Raw genomic sequence first — 27,469 nt, forward strand, 5'->3', positions numbered from 1 at the left:
CAAGAAAAAGAAGTTAAAATCTGTTTGCTGTTGCTTTCCTTGTTGTAACTGGCAGCCTTACCACCATTGTCTTAGATTACAGGCAAAGATAAGGTTAAGGGCAAGTCCTACCATGATCGCTAGATTAAGCATTACTCAGTAAACATTTACTCAGAATGAACTTTGAGCTAAAACATTTACTCTTTATTGCATTTGAACTTTGCTAGCCAAATATGAAGAGGGAAGAAAGTCTGTTTACATTTGGCTAATGTCCATCTGGCTGTCCTCTAGGCTAGGGACATATATTTCTTATAACTTCCTTATTAAGTATGCATGAATAAACAGAATAAATCCTTAAAACTACTATGGGGGTTATTATAATAATTTGCAGGCATTAATGCCCCATGGTCTTCTAGCTATTCCAGCATGTTCCAGTTTTTTTTTTTTAATTATTTTATCAGATACAGCTAGCTTTCCTGGGAGAGAAAATGTTTCTTGTTGAGCATACTCTAGAAGAGATCTTCATGGTTGAAGGTATGTTCTACTACATATCTGACTTGAAGCAAAGGAGTCAAGGTATTATGAGAACTCTTTCTCAACCATCAAGCCAAATCTGAATGAATAGCAACAAAAAGCTCTGTGCATTCTGAAGTAATACTAAATGGAGACTTCTAATGCCTCTGACAAGCAACAATCAGCAACACTTGAGATACCCCATACCTAGGTAATTCCCATTTCCTACAGTTAGAAAATAAACCTCCCACCTGCAATGTAGGGAACCAGTAATCTCACATAATTTTGTGGGGATGATATGAGTGAAGAGTGCGGGTTGGATTGACAGCTCAAGGACAGAGAACAAACAGCCGAAGTGTGATAAGCCATCCTCAAAGACTGCCACATCTCCCACAGGGTGAGAGTATGTGTAACAAAACGGACAGTCTTTTGGTAAACAGATTGAAGACAGGTGGAAGCATTTGTCAAGAAATTAATGCCTGACATTTCATTTCATGGCTGTTGTTTTGAAGCATTAACTTCTATTTTTTATTTTAAATAACATTGCATCTTTAAAACAGTTTCACAACACCCCACTATGACATGCCCACAAGCTAACAGTTTGTCAACATGGAGAAACAAAGATGACCTGTCAGACAAAGATTCAAGAGTCCTGATTAAAATGTGTTCACTGACCAAATAAAGGACTAAAATCAATTGATTAAGAATTTTATCAAGCCCTGGACAAAAACAAAATATTCAGCAAGGAAATATATATATTTGGGTTTATATATATATATATATATATATATATATATATATATATATAACCCAACAGCCTAGAAGAAATCCTAGAAGTGAGAGAGCCAAATAAAGACAAAGCAGAGTGAAACACTGCCTTCTCTACACGCTCACACTCACCATAGGTGTGGTTACCTGCACAAGATCAGCCCATTCAATATTCCAGTGGGCAGTATTGATTGGACTCTGTGATCAATAAATATAAAAAGTTGACATGAACAGGGGAGGATATAAGTAAAAGGATGTCTGGAGAGAATGGGAAGGAGAAGTCTAGGGGATATGATGAAGACACATTGTAAATGTAGGTAAAATTACAAAGAATTAAAAATATTCTAAAAACAAATAAAGGAACAGGTCATAGCTGGAGTAGATGTTAGGTTGGGTCAACCCAAGGCACAGGATGTGGGTCTGGGTGGTAACAGAGCTGGTCAGTCTGGGCCACTGTGGACCCCCCCCCCTTCAGGTGAGGGGCAGCAAGGAACAATGGAAAAAATTCAGTTGTTATCACAAAAGTGGACCTTACTAATGTGGATATGTCTGTAATTTAGGTTTAAGATATAAGTACTAACTCACACCCAAAAACCTATTTAATTTATGCTCATCTGTGTTCTTCCAATTTTCTGTATCTGTGACCCTCTAAGTGAGTTTTCATCTTCAGTGTCAACACATATTATTGATGGATTTTGATGACAATTTTATCAGATCAAGGGTAGAGAAACAAATGTAGGCAAGAGATCACAGAATGTGTGTTTCTCACCAAAGCTTTGTCACAATCCCTATCCTTGATTTAAAATCTTTGGAACCTGCTAAATGTATCTATTTGTTGGGCTTGCTACAAATCCACTTCCTGTGTGTGTAGTCCCTTGCACTGCTGATCCCCATGTCACTCAGGTAGCCACATTGTCCTTCTCCCCGGGTGGGAACCCTGAAGCAAAACAAACAAACAAACAGCAATGAAAAAATTCTGCACAGGCCAACACTGCATTCAAACACCTGAACTAATTTTGTGCCTACCATCTTTCACACACTCAGGTCTCAATCTGAGCAACATATCTTTATCTTTTGTCAATGCTGACCCTGTGAAATGTGTACAAAGTATTTGACTGGTGCTTGCTGCCATGTTCAAATGGCCTGATGACACATTTGGCTTCACTGAGGGTGATTTTTAATTCTATCGTGAAGCACTTACACATGTATAAAGGTGGGGGAAACTCCACTTCTTAGTAAAATTCTGAAAGCTCTTTAATAATCACATGACTGGGTCTGTATTTTGTGATTCCAGTGAATGGCTCCATTCAAAATGGCTATTCTCAGGTCCAAGAGCTGTAGTGACACCTTGTTTTGGATTTATTAAACTTTATCTGAGGATTCAGAAGTCAAAGTCAGCTACAAGCCATAGAAATCGGGTAGAAGCAGCAGAAGCCAGGAGGTGGTGGTTCACACCTTTAATTCTAGGACCCAGGATTAAGAAGTAAACAGATCTGAGTTCAAGGGTGCCCAGGGATACATGAGATTGATTCAGTCCAGAAGAGTAACATCACATACCTTTAATCCCAGCACTAGATGGGTATAAAAGATAGAAGAAAGGTCTTAGTATTCAGCAGGAGACATTCATTCTCTAGCCACACTGAAGATAGAGACATTCATTCTCCATCCAAGCTGAGGAGAGGTTACAGTCTGAGTTTGGTGAGAGCTCTTGGAGTCAGCATCTGCCATTCAGCCTCGCGTAGAAGTAAGAAGCTAGTGGCCAACAGCTTTACTTCCCTGATCATCACCTTAATCTTTGAACCCCTATATCTGTCTCTTTAATGTTACAAAGAGTTGTCTCAGTGCTCTTTGATGATGAGACTTTAGAGGAGATTCCCAGTGCCATGGAGTCTCTGCTTCTGTGCCAGGTGCAGCTGTGCACACAGTGAGCTGACAAGTCTTATCTCAGCAGTTCTGCAGTGACTTCCTGGGGTTTCAGAGCCCTCACTGCCCATCCTAGCTTCTGTCTTCATCTGGCAAGGTTGTTTCTCATCAAGGAAAAGTTTTCAATTGGTGATGGAGTAGACCACATCTACTCCAGATACTATCATCATGCTAAACATTCCAGTGAAATCACACTAAGTAAATACTTTGAAAATAACAACCAATAAATGGGAGAAAATCCAAAGGAATTAAACTGGTAAGGACCTGCAGTTTACTAGGAATTGGCTCTGCATATAAGCACACACCCTGCCTCTGATTTACAACTCCACTTGGAAGGTTTATGGCATTTCCTTCCCAGTTTAGTTGGCTTCAAATGACGAGGCCATTCATCTCTTATACACACACACACACACACACACACACACACACACACACACACACACACACACACGGGGGGGGGGGAGATACATAGTAGAATGAAAAGTGTTTTGAAAACATACAAGTTGTTATACTCAGTGTTGTCTGTCTACATCCAAGGATGTTCTGATGATTCTCTGTGAAGGCCAATCCAGTGGTTAGAAGGCCCCTTGTGTCTCTTCAGGAAATTCTGCCATAAAACAAGAAAGCAAATACATGTGTCTCTCAGCTTCAGATGACCAGTGAGTGTCTCCAACCTACAGCCTCTAGGGATGGCAGCTGACAATTATTGGTTTTGGAGCCATAATAACCCTCAGTTCTCAGTGGAAGCATTTTACATGCTTAATCCAAAGTACACTGATGACCAGACATCCCATTGCACTGGATTAAGAATGTTGTTGGAGTTTTTATCAGATGCCATTTTTGTATACAGCATGTTAATTCTTGGAGGAAAACCTATATGACCACAAGGAATCTTAGTAGATTGTGTGTTTGCCTTTGCATGTTTTACTATGAGCACTACATGAGAGCATGACTCTGGAATGTATCAGGGCTCCAACCAGAAGCAATAACATTAATAAATGGTAGATACTAATGTGCTCCCCATATGCCCCACACACCCCATCTGCCTGGAGGGGGTTTTTTCCTCACGCTTTAGCTTTAAGATTTCCATCTGAAAGCAATAGATATTCAAAAGAGCAAACAACCAACCAACCCTGATCCTTTCTTACCAGCTCCTCTAGGCTCTGAAATTGAGCTAGATGGGCCTCTAGTGCCACGCAGGAGGTCTGGCTGAATGTCCAGTTTCTCATGTCTTCAGAAAAATAAAAACATTTACTTCTAAATTCAATCCAGTCTTTTGGGCAGGTGGCATAGCAAGATCCATGGTTCTCACTGACCGGTCTCCCTAAAATGTAAATTGTGTCATGAAATGTAATAAGAAACATTTCTGTGTCTGGTCCCTTTGGCTAGCATCTAAATCTCAATGTTGTGAGGTGTACTTGGACTATACTTCCATAACTGATCTTTAGGAGTCAAGGCTTTCCAGTAAGCTCAGAGGAAGTGCTTTATTTTCTTTTTTGTATTTTTTGTTTTGAAAAAGAATCTTGCTACGTCCCCTTGCTTGGCTTGGATATCACTCTGTGGATTGTACTCGACTGGATTCCTGCTGGCTGTGCCTCCTGAGTGCTAGGACTAAAGACACCACACCTGTTAAGAATTAATTTCTAGGCCATCAGCTCCTTCCAACTGTTCTGGTTCCTGGAATCCTGTAGCGTCCTTTCCCAAAATCCTCCTTCACATTCTCCTTTTCTTTTGACAAAAGAAATCAAATTCTCCACTTCTCTAGATTTTACTATAGGGAAATTCGAGCCTGCAAAACATGGCAGGTTCAAAATAGCTCTTAAATTGCCAGAATTTTAATCATGTGTTTCCTATAATTCTGTCACACATATGAAATGTATAAAATCACATGATGGCTCTTATTAGAGTTAGTCAGAATGGCTGTCTTTAAGAAATCTGGCAGCAACGCTGGGCAGTAATCAGCCTTCACTTTAATTCCAGTACTTGGAAGGCAGATGCAGTTAGATCTTTGTGAATCTAAGGCCACCTTGTTTAGAAGCATGTGCAGACATAGGGACACTTAGTTACTGGTGGTAAACTGATACAGCCAGTATGGAGGTTCCTCGGAAAATGTTTGTCATGTGACCCAGTCTGTTACTCTTGGGTATGTAAGAAGAGAATTCCACATCCTACCACAGAGATTCTTGTACATCCATGGTTATTGTTTCCATATTTACAATAGTAAGGAAATGGTCCTGACCTAGATATCCATCAACTTATGGACAGATAGTGAAAGTGTGTTACATGTGAAAAACAGAGTGTTATCCAGCTGTAAACAAATAATAAAACTTTTAGGAATGTGGGTGACTTGGGAAATTATAATATTGAATGAGGTCACCAAATTCAGAAAGAAAGAGAGCCATGTACTCTCTCACATGCAATCTGAGACTGTGATGTAGAGTGTGCACAGCTGTTAGTGTGGGCATGATGTAACACATAGGAATGAGAACAAAGAGGAGTATAATTCGATGAGGAAGGAAAAGGTGCAACAAAGGGCCCAAAAGTTGTGAAACAATGTTATGAACAGCATTGTTATTCTAGTTTTAACTCTGCTGCAGTTTTTCTTTTGGCAGATGAGTGCACAAAAATGTGATTGACCGTGAAGGTTCAAAACCATAACCAAAGATCTATGGCATCAGAAACACTATTCTAACCGTGTGGAAGTTCCATGAGATTCATTGCATTTGGGACTTGACAAATGTTGGAGTGGCTATGCTAATGGAGCTGTGTGATATGTCCATTTATGAGTCCATTATAATATAGTCATGTGTGTGAGTGTGTGTCTGTATATGTGTGTGTAGTCTATGTGTGTATGTGTATATATGTGTGTGTGTATGTGTGTATCTCTGTGTGTGTATGTCTCTGTGTTTGTGTGTGTGTATCTGTGTGTGTTTGTGTGTATGTGTTTGTGTGTGCATGAATATGTGGGTGAGAAGCTCTGAGTACAGCAAGGTTTCAGAGCACAGCTTAGAAGAATAACAGACATTTTCTTTCATCCCTTCACCTTTTTCTTCCTGCAGCAGGTCAGAAGGAAACTGCTGCTGTTTCAATGCTTTTCTGACTTCTAGAAACAAATGATTAGAAGTATTAAATGCCCAAAAAGGATGGTCCAGTTATTTTTAGTGGATGAGAATTTGTTGTATTTGTCCCAGTTCGTGTAGCCAGCACCATGTTCAGTGGAAGAGACACATGCAATGGGTGGTGAGGGTGACTGTCACTTCTTTTTATCTGACTCTTTTCAGAGCTACATAATAGTTTAGGTTACACTGACTAAGAATTGATGGCAAATGCTTATCCTATTTGGATGTGTGTGTATTATTCTTTGGTGTCACTAAAGTTGTTTTTATAAAACAATATTGGGTGCTGTTAGTACACACCTTTAATCCCAGCACTTTGGAGGAAGAGGCAGCTGGATCCCCAAGATCACTGCCAACCTAGTCTATATAGTGAGTTTCATGACAGCCAGGACTACATAGAAAAACACTGTCTCAGAAGTCCAATATGTATATATCGTTATCATGAACATTTACTCCAGCTATGGCAGCCAAGTTGTACAAGATTTTATCACAGTATTCAGAGCAGTCTACAACTAAAAGATTAGGAATAACATATTCTGAAACTTTCTATTTAATATTTTCAGATCACCATTGAAGATAGTAACTGAAATCATATCTTCTGCATCTCTGACTGGAGCTTGCTGAACACCATCTTCCCAGGGATGCTGAGCCTGGCCTCCTGTGCTCACCACAGCCTGTGCTGTCCCTTCAAGGAATCTTCCTGCTACACCCTAAGTTCCCAGAGAACAGGAATTTCCAGTGTTTTCTCTCCAGCCCTTCAACAGGTCCTGACTCACAGTGGTAATGAAGTGTTTGCTGACAACATGTGTAGACAATGCTGCACAATTTGTAGAACAAGTCACTCACCTGACAATGACAAAGCAACAGAAAGTGAAAGTACAGCTGCAGTGAAGACAGCAATCGCTCCATAGCAGCAGTAAAGCTTAACAGGAGACTCAACAGAGATGATTCTCAGACATTTTTCTTGGAGTTTTTTACCTGAAAATATAAATACCAGAACATCAATGTCAAGAACCTACAAGAGCCAGAAAGAGCCAGAAAAAGGTTAGGGTGTCTGCTCAATATTCTAGTGTGATTCTGGAGGTTCTAGCTGGGACAATACGGCAAGAATAAAAAAGAACACTTAGGCCTCATAGAGATAAAAATCTTGATATTCAGACAATATGGATATATCTACACATAAATTTCTAAGATGTCTAATAAAGGGGCTCTAAAAATTATGAACAAGTTTATAATGTTGCAGGAAAATATGTCAATGGGCAAAATAAATGTCATTTTTATATACCAGCAATTGTCAAATGCAAAGAATTGCAATATTCCCAGCATGTCTAAATACACAATTACACATCTAATGAAACACTGGGTTTTAAAAACTCTTAGCACATTGTAGGTACAATTTCTTTTGAGAGAGTGACATGTAGACAGACAGATAAAGACAGAGTTAACACCACACAGAAACAAACAGACAGACAGACAGACAGACAGACAGACAGTCAGACAGTTATAAAGGTACATACACAGATCATGGGGCAGGGGTCCAACTAGCCCATTGCTTATCTTTTTATTAGTTTTTAGGGCCAGAGAAGAATTCTCATTGCACTAAATTCAATTTATTTTTATTGGTATTGTAGGCAAGAAATCTTTGCCTAAGACAAATTCTTACTCATAAAGATTTTTTTCTTTTTTTCTTCAAATAGATTTAAGTTCTAGACTTCATGCCTGGGTCTGTGATCCATTTTGAGTCTGTTATAATACACAGGATGAAGTGTGAGTCTTATCATGAAAACCAATTGACTAAGCATCATATACAGAAGAGTTTTTGTTCTCTTTCTACTTAAGAATGTCTGTCTTCCCCAGTCTATAGTACACATGCACAATAAACACACATTGATTTTTAAAAAGAAAAATATGTCATATTATGGAATAAAAAGATGCTTATATAATAAATACATGCATTAACTATGCTTAGTATTACCAAAATCTAGGAAAAAGAGTTGAATAATATTTTATCATTTTGTTATAATGAGACTGTATTTCTCTCATGCCCTGTATCTAAGGGAAATGCCCACATTTATATAAAAAACCTGCCTATGCTTATAGCAGATTTATGAATTAACCGTGTCTTTTCCAACAGCTCAAATATCCCCAAGCTTGTTACAAAGTCAAGCAACATTACTCAGAACTGGGGAAAATGACTGAAAAAGGAAACCTGGACATCATGCTTGCACCTGCCACTATCTTATGCTGGTTAAATGATCCTCAGCCTGCTGTCCCCACCAGCCAAACACAGTAAAAATAAATTAAACAAATCCACCCCAACCCAACTGAACAACCAACAACCATTCCACTCCTCCTCACAGTTAAGGGCTCCCAAGAGGAGTCAACATAGTCTGGTACAATAGGCTGGGGCAGAGCCTGGCCCCTCTCCCATGCATTAAGACTGAACAGTGCATTCAACAGCAGGGAATGGGCTCCAACAAGCTAGAATCTGGTCATACATCCAGGATTCCCTGTGATAGTCCAAGCTTCAGAACTGTCTCCCACATGTGGAGGGCCTAGTTTGGTCCCCTGCAGTCTCCACAGTTCTAGGTCTAGGGTCCATGACTTTCCACAAGCTTGGGTCATAGTCTCTGTAGATTTCCCCATTATGATCTTGACCTCCCTTCCTTATATGTTCCCTCCTCCCTCTCTTAGCCAGAATCCTTGGAGCTTGATCTGGTTATTGGTTGCGGATCTCCTCATCTGGATCCATTAATTACTGGATGAGGGCTCTATGATGACAGTGGATGTATTCATCAATCTGATTGCAGGAGTAGGCCATTTCTGGCATCCTCTCTACTATTGCTAGGAGTCTTAGCTTGGGTCACCCTTGTGGATTCTTGGGTGTTACCCTTGTACCAGGTTTCTCCCTAAGCCCATGATGGCTCTCTCTCTCTTGAGACATCTCTTTGATTGCTCTTCCACTGCATCCCTCCCCACCTAGCCCATCTCATTTCCTCCTGTTCTCATCCCTCCTCCCCCTCCCCATTACCAACTCCTGCCCCCAGTTTGCCCTGTAGATATCATCTAATTTCTCTTGCCAGAGTGATCCATGTGTCCCTCTTAGAGGCCTTTTTACCTAGCTTCTCTGGAGTTGGACTTCAGTCTGCTTATCCTTTGCTTTACATATAATATCCACTTCTGAGTAAATACATACTGTGTTTGTCTTTCTGAGTCTGTGATATCTCATCATGATTTTTTTTTATAGTTCTATTCATTTACCTGAAAATTTCACAAGGTTGCCATTTTTACTGCTGAGTAAGACTCCATTGTATGAATGTGCCACATTTTGCTTATTAATTCTTCAGTTGGGGAGCATTTAGTTTGTTTACAGGTTCTGGCTATTAGTAATAATGCTGCTATGAACATTGTTGAGCAAATGTCCTTATGGTATGACTTACCATCCTTTGTTTAAATGTCCAAGCAAATATCTTTGTGTTTTGAGGCAGACTGATTCCCAATTTTCTTAGAAACTGCCATGCTGATTTTTCAAAATGACTATACAATTTATAATCCCACCAGCAGTGAAAGAGAATTCCCCCTTTTCCCAACCCCTCCAGCATATACTGTCATTAGTGGTTTTGATTTTAACATTCTGACAGGTGTAAGATGGTATCTCAGGGCTGATCTTTAAGGGTCAAAGCACTCTTTTCAATCGTGAATTAGCATTGTCATAAGCTGTAGATTCTATGAGTATTCATCCAGCTTCTAGATCAGCTACTCCTATTTGAACCACTCTAGTCAATCTTTGCAAAAATGCATTATAACTTTCCTTCGGGTCTTGTCACACCTTAGTATAGGAGTCTATTCTTTCCCCTGGTTCTTGAATCTTATCCCAAGCAGTGAAAGCTGCTGTGGCATAGGGGCAAGATTGTTCAACCTATGCAACTTGAGTGTCTGCATCAGCATGAAGACCATCATCAAGAATTTTATCTTGGGGAGCCTTATAACCTCTCTTTTGGCCTTGATGTTCAAGTGCTTTGGCCTCTTCCCTCCTTAAAGCACAGCATCCAATTTGAGATGCAGTTTCTATGGATATCACTAGGGGTCACCCTATTTCTTGTTGCCCATTGACTCTACTAACTGCCACACATATGGTGAATGCATGCCACAAGAGACTACTGCTTCCTTTACACCTTTTAAATCTTTCATGTGTAGTGGCTCCCAATGACATTCAACAAATCCCTTTGGGTATTTTTTAGTTACTGGTTTCTCAGTAACAGTAATGGAGGAAACTATAGGGGATGATGTAACTACCTTTGGTTAGTCATCTCTGATTCTGAAAGGTTCTGGTAATGTTAAATCCCTTTCATTCTCTATTATTTGTGCCTCTACTTCTGGTGTACCAGTTTAAAAGTTTTCTTTGGCCTGTAATCTATTCACAATTGTTTTTCTCTGAGTGTTTGAATTTCCTGGACAGTATACATTTCTAGGGAATTAATTAAATCAGTCAGTTTGTTGTTCTCTTCATTTGCATATGATTCTAAAGATTTAATATTCTCATCCTTAGAGATTATCTGAATGACATGTAAATTGCCTTCCAAAAACGATGTTCTATCTTCTAGCTTGTCATTAGTCTCAGACATGGAACAAATTTTTCTATTAATTGGTCAGTTTTATGTTCCATATTTTGCATTCTGTTTGTCAAATCACCATTCCATTATCAATGTTCTCAATCCTTTTTTCTTTTTTGAATATTATTTTTTTTATTTTAGAAGCACACATATTTACATATCCATCTCCCCATTCCCTCGCCCTCAAATCCTCCCATGCTCCTCACCAACCCTCTTTCCACTCCCTTCCCAGGATAGTGAGGTCCTCCATGCGGGACTCTCAAAGTTATATTAAGACCAGAGGTTACCTTACATTGTTTTTTGTTTACCACAGTTTCTTTCGTTGTAGCAGATCCGTTCCACGTAAGTGCTCTCCAGCCAGTTTCCTTCCCAACTTAAACCATCCAATAAACACTTCAACTCCCTTTGGCAGTGTTGCTCACCCTTCTTTCAGAGACATCCTAGCAGTTTGTACCTCAACAGAAACTTTCCCAAAGTGTTTGGTAAAAAAAATGTTTTTAGTAAGAATGAGTCAAAATTGCTCAATATTTCAAAGACATAATCTAAGTAATAAAAGTTAAACAATAACTATTGGTAGCAGCTGTACTTGAGAATTCATGCCAAATCCAGTGGAGGGCCTTGTTTAGGGAAGGGGTGAAGTTTCTTGAGCATCAAGGCATAAGAACAGTTATGAAGTCCCCTAAGATAAGATTCTTGGTGAGGATATTTATGCTAACCCACATGCTCAGGCTGAACATGGCCAGCATATACTGTCCCTATGCAGGAAAGCAGCATTAAACACCTGGGATAAAGTTTTCAAGCCAGGAGAATGATAGAAACCTATACCAGAATAGAACAGGGACCTACAGAACAGTTCCAGGAATTCTTACTAAGGTTACTTAGGCAGTAGAATTAAGGGTAACAGATCCAGAAACAAGACAATCAATTTTATATACAATAGCTTATGAAAATGCAAACCCAATATGAAAAGAATACTTTTGCCTTTAAAGATCAGATCAGCTCCGCTAGAAGAATGGGTTTTGCATGCAGCCAACATTGACTATAATGTGTAAGATACCGGAGCTTGGGGAGGAGAAGCCATCTCGAAAGGTTAAAAAAGGCAATAGGAGATTAAAAGTTCTAGAGGTGAGGACACAAGGGCTTGGGAAGGAGAAGTACCTTACAGAAGTCAACATAGGTACCAAGAGGCCGGAGGTTATCACTACCATGAACCAGAACCTTGGGTAGGAAGAGCCTTCCCCAGCTTCCACAAAAGTGCCAGGAACCTAGATGTTTCAGTTGTGGCAGAATGGGTCATATTAAGAGAAATTGTAGACAAGGGAATTTTAACAATGCCTCATACTGAAGGCCACTGCTTTCTGGATTGTGTAGAAGATGTGGTAAGGGCAAACACTGCACCAATGAATGTAGATCAACCAGGGACATGCAAGGAAACCTGTTAAGGCTGGGAAACTCTGAGGGGGGACTAAAGAAGGTCCCCACATCGAGAAACATCTGGTTATTCCCATTAGCAGTGGAAGACAATCTCTCATAAGACAAATAGATAGTCCTTGGCATATTGTGAAAAATGATACTGCTCTAGATGGTAGTTTAGCTAGTGATGAAGAATCAAATGTGACTGGACAAGATGAGAAACACATATTTTGGCAGACCTCTATCAATGATAAAAGGCCCCATTTGAAGGTAAGAATTAATAATAAGGTTATTAATGGGATCCCGACAGTGGGTCAGACATACCTATTGTTACAAAAATGTCCTGGCCTCAGAGATGGCCTCTTAGAGAGGTGAATGTACAATTTTTAGGAATTGGAACTTTATCTTCAGTTCGACAGAGTGTTCACTAGGTGGTCTGCATTGGACTGGAAAGACAGAAATGGAGACTGAAACCATATGATGCACATATAGCTAAAAATCTCTGGGATCGTGATCTTTTACAGCAATGGCATACTCAGATTAATATTTCTCCAGTGTCGGATATGAATTATGTCCGATCTTTAGATAGTAGAAAAGATCTGGTAAGACGCATAGAAAATGGTTACCAACCATCCAGGCTATACAGAAATTAAGTACAAATGATAGACCTTCAGAGGAGCCCAAGGTCCTACCATTGAAGTGGCTTACAGATGAACCTGTTTGGGTAGGACAATGGCCTATGACCTCTGAGAAGCTAGAGGCTTTAGAAAGACTAGTTCAGGAACAGCTAGATGCTGGACATATAGAAGAATCTACCAGCCCTTGGAATTCTCCTGATTTGTTATCAAAAAGAAGTCAGGTAAATGGAGAATGCTGACAACCTGAGAGCCATAAATAATGTAATTCAACCAATAGACTCTCTGTAGCCTACAATGCCATTGCCTTCCTTGATTCCTAAGGGATGGCCTATCATAGTTATCAATCGAAAAATTGTTTTTTCACAATAAAATTACAAGTAAATGATAGAGAAAAATTTGCATTTATTGTACCAACTCTTAACAATTCACAGCCAGTTAGGAGATATCAGTGGAGGGTTTTGCCACAAGGAATGCTAAATAGACCTACCTTGTGTCAGCATTTTGTGTCAGCAACCTTTGGAAATAATTCGTAAGAAATTTTCACAATCTGTTGTTTATCATTACACGGATGATATTCTTTTTATCAGATTCTAGTAAGAAAACTTTGGAACGTATGTTTGAAATGGTGAAGGAAGTTTTGTCTCATTGGGGGTTACAGAATGGCCCAGAAAAGCTACGAAGAAGAGATTCTACTAACTTTTTAGGTTACAACATAGACATACGAAGAAGCAGGCCACAGAAGGTACAAATTAGGAGAGATCGTTATAAAACTTCTAATTCTCTTCAAAAATTATTAGGGGAAAATTTTTCAACTACAAACAATTATTGATGTGGAAGGACATGACTTAAAGCATTTAAAAGTGGCCCTTAAAAGTGATAAGGACCTAAACAGTCCGAGAATATTCTCTGCTGATAACCATATAGCAGCAATGAAGCTTAGTGGTACTTTAAGGGGAGACAATTTTGCAATATCATTTTTGGAGCTTTTCATCTGAAAATATAAATATCAAAGCCATGAATCCAGAATCTTTTAGGGAAAAAGACAAATTTATCCCAAGATCATCTGAAGATTTGTTTTGTACTTCCCCAGTGCAAACCCCTTCACAGAACACCCTGGTCCATAATGATGTTCTTGGTCCACAGAAGCCTAGAGGAAGAGAAACAATTTCTGTAATGGAGTCTTTCTCATTTATAGAGCCAGTGAAAGCAAGAAACAGAAAGCGTTCCAGGCTTTTTCTTTTGGGCCACCTCCAAGCTCCAAATCATGACACTGAGACTTATTTTTAGTTATGAATGCTTGGCCTTGTTTTTTTTCTTTTAACTCAAATTATCCTGTTTCTCTTTTTCTACATTTTTTTGCCTCAGCCTTTTGCCTTTCATTCTTTCTTCATATCTTTTCAGCTGTCTCCATATCTGGCTAGTGGCTGCCTGGCTTCTGGCCCTGGACATGTCCTCTTTTCATCCTCTTCTTTCTTCTTTCTTCTTCCTCTGGAGTCTAGATTTCTCCTTCCATTCTCTCTGCCCACCAGCCCCACTACCCCCTCTCCTGCATGGCTATTGGTTGATCAGCTTTTTATACCAGTCAGGTGCCTTAGGCAGGCAACGTAAAACAACAGCACATCTTTTCATAACTACACAAAGATAACAAAGACAAATGTAGCACACCTTTACATAGTTAAAATAATATTCCACAACAAGAATGAATATCACACTTAAATAAACCAATAACAATAAAGTTATCAATATTTAGTTCCATAGGAATAGACCTTGCTTGGCCTGAAGTGACCATAATAAAAATGAAAAGAAAAACTCCATATGCATGTGGTGGCACTGAACCATCACTATCCCATATGGGAGGAGGAAGTGGGGTCAGGAGTTCAAGGACAGTCTTAGCTAAATATTGAGTTTCAAGTTGCCATGGGCAATATTACACCATGATCTGTCTGTCTATCATCTGTCTGTCTGTCTGTCTGTCTGTCTGTCTGTCTGTCTGTCTATCTATCAATCATCTATCTATCTGTCTGTCTGTCTATAATCTATCTATTATCTGTCTGTCTGTCTATCTATCTATCTATCTATCATCATCATCTATTTACGTATCTTCCATCTAACTATAATGAACTAACTAAATGTAATTCAACAGATTAACAGAAAAAGAAAATAAAAAAGAGCATTTCAATAAATTCAGCAAAAGGACATGCAAAATTCAACTTAAATGTGCAGTAACAACTCTTAACACATAAGGAATTGAAAGAAATAACTCAAGCTGAAAGGAATTATCTATGATAAACCCAAACAAAACTCCAACCACAGCCAGCATGAATGTTCTCCCTGATTGACCCAGAGCAATGCTAGAATGTCTGCTCACCATTATAGTGTGACTCTGCAGGTCCAAGCCAGGACAATAGGGCAAGAAAAAGAAATAACAGTCATGACTCATAAAGAGAGATAAAGGTGTTGCTATCAGCCAACATGGATATATCTACAAGTAAAGTTCTAAGGGTTTACTAGAAGAGACCTAAGAATAAGGAGTGAGTTCACTGTAACATGATAAATAAAAGACCCAGAGACTGAAATTGGGGTTCAAACTTCAAGCTGAAGGTCAGAAAAACAAAGCAGCTGTCCAATAGCTCAACTTCAGACTGAAAGGTTACCCTGGCTCCACGAAAGCTAAGACTGTCATACCAGACTGTTATGCTCTCCTCAACACAGCCAGAGAATCCTCAGACTGAATGCCTTCCTACCCTCAATGTGGCTGGAGAATGAATGACAGCTCTCAGACCCTCTTCCTGTCTTATGTACTCCCCTAATGCTGGGTTTAAAGGCACATGATCCATTGTTTATCTTTTAATTCCTTTTTTACAGGGACCATATCAAAGAGTATTCATTTCACTAAAACCAATGAACTTTTCTGGTGTGCCAGTGAAGCTTTTGGTATTGTAACCAAGAAATCTTGGCCTGAGACATGTTCTCATTCAGAAATATTTTTGTTCTTCAAGCAGATTTAAATTTATAGGCTTCATGTTTATGTCTATGATGCATTTGCATTCAATTGTGCACAGTCTGAAGAGTGAACCTTCACCATGGGAACCAACTGTGTCAACATCACATACAGAAAGGAAATCGTCCTTTCTCTAGCAAAGAACTGTCCCCCTTGGCCAGTCGACAGTGCACATGTGCACCCACCAATAAATGCATACTCAAAATAAACACATATTCACATTATTAAAACAATCCAAAGATTGAACCAAATGACAAATTCAAAGTAATAGATGCATTAAGTATGCTCAATAATAATACTACCAACATAGGATGAAATAGAGAAAAACAGTTTAGCATTTTGTTACAATGAGATACATTTACCATAAGCGCTGGTCCTCTTATCCACATATCCAGTAAAGGGAAATGCCTGTGTTTACATTCAAACCTGACTGTATTATAGCAGTTTTATGAATCAACCCTGTGTTTTGCAACATGTCATATATGTCTGAGCTTGTGATCAAGTAAACTGACATTGTGCATCACCAGGGAAAAATGACTGAAGAGGAAATCTGGGCAGAAAGAAAGAAGATGGCTACAGTTTGAGAATATTAAATTTAGCTGAAAAACATCTCCAGCTGTTTTCCAGGATTCCCAAAATTCTTTCACTAAAACAAAGAAGCAAGCAAAGAAAATTTAAAGGAAGAGGGAAGAAAAATAAATATAAAAAAATGAAACAGTTTCAAAATACAGTGGACAATTTTCTTTCTGTAAACTGAAATAGTAATTCCAGAGGATCTCAGTGTCCAGAAAAACGGCTCAACTTTATCTTGGTTGTAAGTTCAGAGAGCTCAACACTATACTTACTCTTCCAAGGTTAAAGTCATGAGAGATAAAGGTCTAAGGCTAGGCTACTTACTGTAGGATGTTTGGTCTTGGTAATTGATTTCTTATCTAAATAATAAGAGGTGAGGTTACTCTTAACCTTCAAGGCCAGATAAGGAGAAATTTAGTTTGGGTAGTTAAGGAATAAGGTCTTTTTATTCCTTGTATCATGATAAAGAAGTCTTTTGTCATGTTCCTCTTTTTGGTTGGTGTATTTAAGAACGTTGAAGAACAAAGTTGGCACATTCAGTATTCACTGGATTGCCCTCCTGACTTTATTCTGTGTCTATGTCTTTTTCTTAGGGTCTTTACTTGCCATTTCTCAATCCACACTCCACCTCTCCGGAAGTGTTATTCTTTTGTTTAAAAAGAAGAAAAGAGAAATGCTGAGACATGAGACATATTGACTATAAGTTTATTATGAGGCCCGGCAGAGTGGGGAGACTAAGAAGAGGAACAGGGTAATGGCTGACTGCCATGGTCAGTCGCCATACAGAGAAGAAAAGAAACAGAAAGTAGGAAAGAAAAAAAGCGGAAGAGAATGAAAGCAGAGTTAGTTGGAGCTTTACAGGGAAGACTGCACATGCACACTGAGGTTCCACGCATGCCCAGAGCAGAGTCCTCATGGGTGACATGGTGATGACTTAGCACGTTTTCTTAAGCATGCTCTGACTTGTCAGGAGGCAGGGTCTGCCTCTTAAAGAGGTAGAGCCAATCACCTCTCAGGAAGGAAAGAGGCAAATCGCTGGATCTGACCCAAGACCCACAAAGATGGCTAATATAACAGGAGCTTTCATTTCCATAGTTTACCACAAACAAGAAATGCCAGAGGATTTGCTTGTGTTGGGGTTCAGTCTCCCACTGTACCGCCCCTCCCAACCTGTCCTTTGAATCACACAGCATCTGCAAACCACAGGTCCCAGCCCCACAGGGAACTTCCTGAGCTGTGCACATTGAATGCTGTGATGTTAGAGTTTCCTTCACTCTGGGACAAAAGGAGAATTTCTGGAGCAATTCCTGTAACTCACCAGAGTGCAGATTACCAGATTGAATGGACTAGCATGAACACACACACACTCTCTCTCTCTCTCTCTCTCTCTCTCTCTCTCTCTCTCTCTCTCAACAAACCAAAGAAATTACCAAAACCTATAAACACAACCAAATGAAAAATATGCTTTAGGCTCTTATGATTAATTAATTGTTCATTTCTCTTGCCCAGAAATATTTCAGTATTATATACTCTTAGAGAGTAAGTAAAATAACAGATACCCCCAGGTACTTCTACAGAGAACCTCCATGACAGGCTAACAGGCAGGAGGTTCTGCTTCTCGGTGAAACCCTGGTGAACACTCTCTGTTTGATTTATATTGCATATGATACCTACCCATTTCTCCCTCTTGAAGGAGGTCTGCTCTGGTGGGCTCTGTCTGTAACATGCACATGGAAGCTGTTGGAGCCTCTTCTGCATTCATCTTCGAGGTGAGTGGTCAAGTTACAGCAAGACTGATATTGGAACCAGAGAGGAGAAATTGTTTTCAATCATGGGCAGATCCAAACAAGCCCACTGGTAATACTGTTCTGTTCGTAAGGAGTCCTGTTAACTCCTCCTCTAGAGCAGAACATCTGTTCACAGAATTCTTCCTATCATGAGATAGGAGAGGGGATTGAGACAAGGAATGAAGTGTACTGTAAACAAAATAACAGCAATGCAAAATATTGTATCATTCAACAGTGAAAAATGCTTTTAGTTTTGGGTAGTGTTTATTTATGTTGGAAACAAGCTCTCACTGTGTAGCTATGGCCAGTCTCAGACTTATCTCTAAGATAAATGTATCTCAGAAGGATATAGCACCCATGTTGCAGTGTGATGAAGCATAATAAAGAAAAAGGGGGAGACCGTTTGTGGGGGAAGTCGTCCCTCTGTGCCTCCATTCCCTGGAGACTCTGTAGAACCTCATGGACCTCATTTCTTCTTGCTCAAAAAATAAGACAGAGGAGAAAGATGGCCAAGGACAGCCCATCTTATGGAACAGATTATAAAGGAGGGCCTTGCCTATGCACTGGACTCTGGCTGGCTTGTTTGTGGGCAGTGCAGTTGCAGACCTGCTAAAAAAAAGAAGCTGACGAGATGACTCTGGGTGAGGACCTATTGCCAACCACTCTGTACTATGAGGGATCCAGAGAGGTGGATTTACAACTCCCAAAATAATGCATCATCAGGCATTTCTCCTGGTCCAGCCTGTATCTGATTCTGTAACACTTCTGCCATCAGCCTAGCCAGCCTGCTGCCAGATGATAACCCAACAGAGCTTCTTCAAATAGCAGCCAAGTTTGGACCATCGGATTCCACTGATAAAACAGAGGGCACAGACATTCCGTGATGTTTCAGTGAAGGCTGATGTGTCTCTAGACATCCAAGCCTGTGAGGGCAGCTATAGTCCATGAGCTGCTTTGTCCCAGTTGGAGCTTGCAGCTCTGCTTGTCTAAGCAGGCACTTGCAATACAGAAATGCCATCGGTGAGGGTGACAGATGGACTGGAGCACTTTAGCTCCTGCCTCAGCCAGGGCCTGGGCCTGGCTGCTATGGTCCTTGCCCCTATGGCAGTGGCTTCTTTACCTCCAACACACTCAGCTCTGATGGTATCAGACTGAAGGAAGAAAAAACATTTGCCATGTCCTGACTTAACTTTGGGGTAAAACAGAGGTCAGTATTTCACAGGAACTTTTGCTGGCTTGTGTTGTTCTACTTCAGTAATCACAAGGCTTCCTTAAAACAGAAATATCAGGGTGATGTAACTGTGCCATATACTTATTAAAAGTTAACATCCAGCCATGCTTGCCAACAGCCACCTCAGCTATGCCAACAGAAATTGCCTTTATAAACCTCTTGTTTTCTCAGTCTGTGGAGAGCAGCATTAGTCCATGGGTATAACAAATATGTTTAGAAGGTAGTCTGACAACATGACCATTTACCAAATCAATAAATTGGGTTTCTCCTTAGGGCCTATGACCTCCACAGCCGTTGACATCAGGCATGGGTTCTCAATCTGAAACCAGTTGTTTACTCCCATAATCTTCATACCAGCACTGAATCAGTGGTCATCTTATGGGGCTGACTGGTGTTGCAGTGCAAGACTATTGATGGTTTCTCTCTCAGCAGCCTGAACAGTGCCTTCCAGCATTATGAAGGTTACCAACAGCTTGGAGGTTTTCTGGTCAATTCCAGATTGGTTTCTCTGTGTTCTGAATCCTTGTAATATCTTCCACAATGGGATCTTGCTATGTAGTAATGGTGAACAACCAATCAAGAAAAATGGCAATAGCCTTTATAGTTTTGGGTACCTCTGTGTTATCCCTTATAAGTATCTTGTAGTGTATCCCATGTTTGGAAGTGAGATATTCACTTAGTAACCCAGGTCTTCTGGGAGCAGCATTGTCTCCCCAAGTAGGATAACTCAGTTCAAACTAATTTTTAAAATATCAATTTCAAATTAGCTTATAAATTATTGAGTTTTACTCAATATTTTTACTTTTACTTAACCCATCTCTGCCTCTGTCTCAACCCATTATCGGCATCTTTGTTTAAAACTAACATACTTTTCATTTCAGAATTATTGTTTGGTTCTATGTACTGTTTCTATATCTCCATTAGTATAATTTATCCATGCATTACTTTCTTACAGTTGTTCCTTTGGGTGTCCATGAACATCTTTATGACAAATTATAAAATCCTTTGTCCAGGAATTGGAGAGATGGCTCAGTAGGTCCATCACTTTCATGTAAGCAGGAAGGCTAGATTTCGGACACCTAATACCTATGTAAATGCCTAGTGGATATTGTAACTCACCTTCAACCCTAGTGCTTGGGAGGTAGAGACAGATGATCCCTAGAACATGCTACCTAATTAGAGTAAATGGATTCAATGAGCTCTGTGGTAGTTAAAGGACCCTCAGGCAATAAAGCAAATCATGGTTGAGGAAGAAATGTTTTCAAACTCTTCCCTGTGCATGCAGATGTGTACCTTCACACATGTAAATATACACACATGAGTGCATAGCATATACACATGCAAAAGAGGAATAAATAGGGTGGTTGCTATGCTCTCTACATCATTGCTGTGAGCTTGTCCGTAAAGCACACCCAGGGTCGTAAAGCATAGCGCCACCAGCTAACTTCTGATTGGTTCCTTGTCACGAGACAGGCATCCGACTTTCTAGTGACTAACTTCTGATTGTTTCCTTGTCACTAGGGAGGCATCTGACTTTCTAGTGTCTGGGACAAGGTCATAGAAGCACGTGTTCGGCGTTATGGCTGCCAAAAGGGAAGCTGGTCCCTTCAAAGTGTGAGGGGACCTTGGTGGATTCTATGGCAGGAGAAGGTGATCAAAGCAAAGGCCAAAAGTGCCAAGCAGACAGAGCTTAAGTGAGAATTTTTTATTAGAAAGGGGAGGGAGGGTGAAAGAAAGATAATAGACTTAGAGACAGACAGAGAGCAGAAGAAAAGAGGGAGACAGGAAAAGTCCTATCTGCCCCAGGGGAACAGCAGGAAAGAAAGCCAGGAAGAGAGTATAAGTGGGTCTGTGTTTTAATGGGGTCCTTTGCACCTGCATACAGACTAGGCAATCATGGAACCCGGGGTTGACTGGGGTACTGCCTGAGTGCATCCTGACAGGTGACAGGGGCAGGCCAGCATAATGCCTGAATCCTTACATATGGTACTTTATGATTTATAAGTTCTTATCTATTATTTAAGCTGTCTGCTGATAAAACAAAAACTGCATACTGTACCAAAAAACAAACTACAAGAAAAACCAAGGAATTGGTCACCATTAAGACAGAACTCACATGGAAGATACTCTACAGCTTGAAAAAAGAGGCTGAAGCTTGTGCTTGTGGCCTCAGGTACACAATTTCTTGCTCCCTTGCTCATTAAAAGCATTGCATTATAACCTTTATCAGGCCACAGAAACAAAGTCAGGGTGAGGGGAATTAAAATGTTTAGACCTATAGAGTAGGTTCTGGCTCTACTTACTATTCACTAAGGCACATTTGTGAGAAGGTAAACAAGAAATCATTAATAATGTACAGTGATGACATCTAACGATAATTTAGATCTAGCATCATGAAATTTCAGCACAAGATTGGTTATTTCTCTTCTTGGTGAAAGGGGAAAAAGACAGGAGGCAGCTGTGAATTAACTATTTTATTTCGAGGCAATGAAAGAAAAATGTGATCCACACAGGCCAACAATTGCAGACTATTTTTGGTTTGCCGTTCTTTCTATTGGCACAAACCTTGAGAAATCTAATCCTCCAAACTTCCTTCTTATGGTGCTTTCATTCTTCTTCGAGTATGAAGTCATCACTTGTGGCAAATGTGCCTCCCGAATGTCTGAAACAGATTCCACAGCCAGACCTTGCAACTGTGTTGGGACTGGAATATTCTGTCCTCCCATTTCATTTATGAAATCACTCTAGTCCTGCAAGGGCTGGCCCAGACGCCACTCTTCCTGAGCTCTTCTACAAGTCCTGTCAACCACATGGACTCCTTCTGGAGGGCTCGGCAGTGTTTTTATTGCTCTGCAGCGTCTGCGCTGAGCGGTGTTACTGCATCGACTCTATCCAGGTTTCTATTCATTTATTTTTCCCTTTCTATTTTACCAAAACGTGGCCTTCTCAGGTTCAGAAAACTGAACTGAGAGGATGACAAAGATGACCCCAAGGCGTGTGACGAAAACCTCACTAACAGTGAGGCGGTTGGTTGTCCAGGTGGAAGCTCCCCCTCAGCCCCGGGCATCAACAAACCCAGCAGTTCCCTGGGTTTCTCCACACCCTGGGGGGCGGAAGTACATTTAAAAGGTGTGAGGGTGACATCCTGTTGTCCCCTCACAGAATGCTGTCCTGAGAGGTTTAGCAAAGCTCCTGGAGGCGGGACTAACGCATGACTGACGTCCACTCCCATCAGTTGCCCTTCCTGACGACAACCAATGAATGAGAAGTGAGGAGGAAACGTTCCTCAGCCCTACGGGAAGCCCCGCCCCCTGCACTTGGCCGTCAGCCGCCGCCGTGTTAAGTGTGCTTCCTCCTGCTGAGTCCCTTGGCTCTTCTGGCTTCCCGACGCCCTCAGTGAACTCTTCCCGCGCATCCTTCCCTCTGACTGTCGACTTCCGCTTCCCCGGCTCCGCCCTGGCCCGGTGCGTCCCCAGCCACACCTAAGAGTGCTGCCCCATGGGGTGGGCGGGGCGTCGGGGGGGGGTCCCTGCCGTGGTGACGTCAGCGCGCAGCGTCTCTGCCCTTGGCGGGTGGAGGGAAGGGCTAATTTGCCTCACAGAACTGTGGGAGGTGTGTGAAATCTGTGCAGCAAGGAGAAATGGTTTCAGCTGTGGGAATATTTGACTCATCTGAAAAACATTTACATCCTTCTCGACCTTGCTTTTTTGATAAGTATGAACACTGTTTTGCAGGAAACCAGTATCCTTTCACTACAACAAACAAGCAAACGAAAATTCAAGCAATGGAAGAGGATGGAAGAAATTAAAACAAAAAAAGGATGGAAGAATTTCCAAACACAGAAGCTGGTTTCCTTTCTATGTCTGATGCAGAAATCTCACAGAATTCTTCATCTCCATAATTTTCCACAAACCAGAATTGCCAGAGGACTTGCTTGTGTTGGGGTTCAGCCTCCCACTGCACGGCTCATCCCCACCTGTCTTTTGAATCACACTGGATCTGGAAACCACAGGACCCGGCCCCACAGGGAACTTCCTTAACTGTGCACATTGAAAGCTGTGCTGTTAGAGCTTTCTTCACTCTGGGACAGAAGGAGCTTTTCTACAGCACTTCCTGAAACTCACCAGAGTGCAGATTACCACATAGTGGGCTAGCAAGTGCTCGCGCGCGCGAGCACACACACACACACAAAACAACAACAACAAACAAAACCCAAAACCACCAACAACAACAACAACCCCCCCACAAACCAAAGAAACAAAAAACTGTGGCTTATGCTTGTGGTGACCTGTCTAGGTAATCCGTCTCTGTTACAATTACAATACTCTGTTTTAATTGATGGTGCTTCCAGTTATAATTTGTCCTTTTCAGATCTCTGAGGATATTGACTGACTGTAGCTTCAAATGTATGGAGTACCCAGTACCTTTTGCAAGACTTCAGCTGCCTTCTGAGTTCCCTTTTTATGTAAAAGTCAGGCCACAGGCCTCACTTCCCTAAGGTTACTTCTAAGTAGTTTGCCTTGATATCAGATTCCAAAAAGAGACACATTCACCAAACAGACTTCAGAGTAACTTTTTTCTATTCCTCTATTTCAGGTAATTTGCTTTACAAAAAATGCTTCATTAGTCAACTATCTATGTCTCATGGTAAACAGCTGGCTAAAAAAGGCATAAAGCTTACATAAAGTCTAAAGATATAAAAATGCAAGCTGTAAGGATCTAAAAAAAACATTTTAAGTTCTGAAAAAAATATAACTTAAGGTATGTAAATACAAGTTGTAGAGGTCTGAGGACATGAGGACTTGGGTGGTGAGGGTCTGAAAAGGTGTTTTGAGGTATGTGGATGTAATTTGTTAGGGTATAAAAAGATGGCTGAAGGCAGATAAAATGTTTCAGATTTCTCTCCCTCACTATGCTATTGTTATATTAAACTTCAAAGGTTCAGAGTTCTAATGACCATTAAAGTTCTGATAAGCTATTAATCTAACTCTGATAAACACTGACGGTTATTATCATAGTCACAAGCACAAGATCTTAAAATTCCCTTTGGTTGTTTTCTAAATATATAGTTAAAAATGCTTCTCACTGTACTGAAACATTTGTCTAATCCATATACACCCAGTCTTCTAAAACAAATGTTAAGGCTTTTAGCCAAAATTATTTTTAGGTTCACAAAGTTTCACCATGACTCAAAGGCATGAGTCTACTGCCTTTATAGGATGTGAATTTCGGTAGACTATATGCAGCAATGATGCTAACATACTAAAACATCTGGGACTTTTGCCTCTAAAGAAATAAATTGATTAAAGGTTGTTATAAGCTCCAGGAGATCAACTTGGACGCACCTTTCACAGGTCAAAATAGACTCCAGGTAAGTATTGCCAATCCATAACCTGTTTCCTGACCTGCCTATTCCTGGGGGATGGAACCTCTTCCCCTTTCGCTGATTTTGGGACACCCTGCTCTCAGCTGCCAGGACTGTGAACCTAAAAGTTTCAAATGTATACCTAAGAAAAAAGTTTCCCCCCTAAGTTTCCCTAAGTTTATTTCTTGCTCATAATATACATCTATTCCAGCACAATTCTAATCAACCAAGGACTAAAAAGACTGCTCCAACTGCTGCCTGCAAGTCCCTAGCCCCAGATGGTATTGTTGTGCCCAAATTCTGAACCCCCAAATCTCCAAGAAGCCCATTTCAATGCAAAAGCAATGAGTCTTTTATTGCAGTTGTTTAAAGAGCTAACCCCATTAGCTTTGGCCTTTCATCCTTCCACCATGGCAGATGGCTGGGAAAAGACCCCTAGAAACCTCGGGACAGAGATCTTATAAGCTATCATAAGGGGAGTGTCTGGGGGGTATGCACAGGCTCAGGATTGGTGCGCCTCCAGGCTCGGAGGACCTGCCCTGTATTGATTGGTCTACTAGTTGTTATGGCCTATAGGCCCTCCCATGGCAGTTGCTATGCTCTGTATGTCATTGCTGTGTACTTGTCCATAAAGCACACCCAGAGCCATAAAGCATAATCCTGCTAGCTAACTTCTGATGGGTTCCTTGCCACGAGGTGGGCATCTGACCTCCTAGTGACCAAGGCAAGGTCAGGCAAGCCACGTGTTAGCCTGGTATGGCTGCCCAAAACGGGGTTGGTCCCTTCAGTCTTGAATGAACTTCCATGCTGAGAAATGTAGCAAGCATCTACAGAGACCTCCTGGCAAGTCATAGTCTGATTTTGCTTTGTGAGATCCTATGTAGGACATGAAGGGGGTTTGACAGGACCCAGATATTCTCCCATACAGGGCATTATAGTGTCACCCTCACACCTGGTTCTGGTTGAAAAGTTTTGTTTATCTTCTTGGAAAGTTTTTTGTTCCTTAAAAAAGTTCTATCTGCTTGTTTTATTGGAAATTTTCATCTCTCTGTGTGTGTCCATAAGTTCTGTTGCAAGCATGGAGCTGAGATAGAAATGGGTCATATACTTTGCTGTCTTTGCAGCAACCAGCTGCCAGTCATCACTGCTGTCATGGCTGAATTTGTGTATGGTACTCAGATTTATCTTAGGGCTCTCTGGTCACAGGATTCAGGAGCTCAGATGTCTTTCGGGTGAAGGCAACATTGGTTTTATGCTGTACTATTTTATTGGAAATCTGGCTCAAGAGTTGGGTTATGGCTCTCCCCATGCTAGACCCAAGCATATTCGAAAGTTTTCTTTATATCCTTTGTCAGTTTAAGCCATTTGACACAGTGACAGGAAAAGAAAACAAAGCAAAACAGTCAATTTAACTTCTATCCCTAGTCTATATCTTTCTCAGAAGATTTCCACTTGGCTGACAGACAACATCTAAGCATTAGCTACTGACTAAAACCTTCTCTAAATGATTGTGAGCCCTGGACTTTCTGAAAGCTGATGTGGACCAGTTTAGCCAGTGTGATTGCTCTCTGTCTCTTTGGCTGGGTCACCGGTTGCATCTGAAGATGAATGTTCATTGCCTCAATTCCCTCTTTGTCTTTGAATAGCATTCTAGGCTTCCTGGGACTTGACAACAACACACTATTTTTTATTTTGAGACAGGGTTTCTCTGTGGCTTTGGAGGGCATCCTGGAACTAGCTCTTGTAGTCGAGGCTGGTCTTGAACTCATAGAGATCTACCTGCCTCTGCCTCCTGAGTGCTGGGATTAAAGGTGTGTGCCAACACCACCCTGCTAACAACACACTATTTATAGCAGGAAGTAGTTACTGAAGAGAGTACATTACCCCCTTTTCCCCAACAGACTGGATCTTAGCTAAAAGGAAACTCCCTGGCATAGAGGACAAAATAGCTACCTATAATGTGTATTGGCATACCAGGAAAGGTCCTGTTAAAACCAAATAGACCCTCATTTATCAACAGGTAGATCCATTAGCTGAAATGATTCTGTAGTATGACAGGGCACTCAACCTGCTCTATGTAAAACAGAGAGGTTATTGTATAGCTTTAAGAGAAAATTGTTTTTCCTAAATAAAAATCTCTCAGGAATCATTAGAATTAATCTGTCTGTACTAAAAAAAAATTATTGCAAAAAAAAAAAAGGGCGACCTAAGATCAAGTAAACAACTAGTCCCTATTCTCATTCCCAGGCTCCTTCTAGGTAGGAACTCTGATGTTAGCATTCAGAGGGCCTTTGCCCTTTTGCTTCTAATTGCTGTTGGCTCTTGCATCATTAATGCCTTAACTAAATGATAATTCCTGACTTGGTGCAGTTATGCAGATGGTTATTAGATCCTGAAATAATATGCCTCTGATCTGCAAACGCCTTGCCCAGGACAGATAGCTGCTAAAATGCTGGAGCCTATTGTTTATGGGAGATAACAAGCCTCACGTTTTCATTCCCCAAAACAAGTTTGTTTAACCCATCTGCACTTGGTGAGCTTGATCATAT

At 40.7% G+C, this 27,469-nt stretch overlaps 1 protein-coding gene across 1 annotated transcript; it reads right to left on the minus strand.

Moving 5' to 3' along the window:
• Nucleotides 1–2,088: 2,088 nt before the first annotated feature.
• On the minus strand, nt 2,089–18,299 carry LOC113837107 (C-type lectin domain family 2 member H-like). Its single transcript, XM_035448735.1, is given in 5 exon segments — nt 2,089–2,197; nt 3,684–3,790; nt 4,332–4,507; nt 7,146–7,277; nt 18,212–18,299. Coding segments are annotated over 5 exon segments (612 nt in total).
• Between the last annotated feature and the right edge of the window lie 9,170 nt (nt 18,300–27,469).

Source organism: Cricetulus griseus, chromosome 8, assembly GCF_003668045.3.
Source record: "Cricetulus griseus strain 17A/GY chromosome 8, alternate assembly CriGri-PICRH-1.0, whole genome shotgun sequence".
Classification (NCBI taxonomy): domain Eukaryota; kingdom Metazoa; phylum Chordata; class Mammalia; order Rodentia; family Cricetidae; genus Cricetulus; species Cricetulus griseus.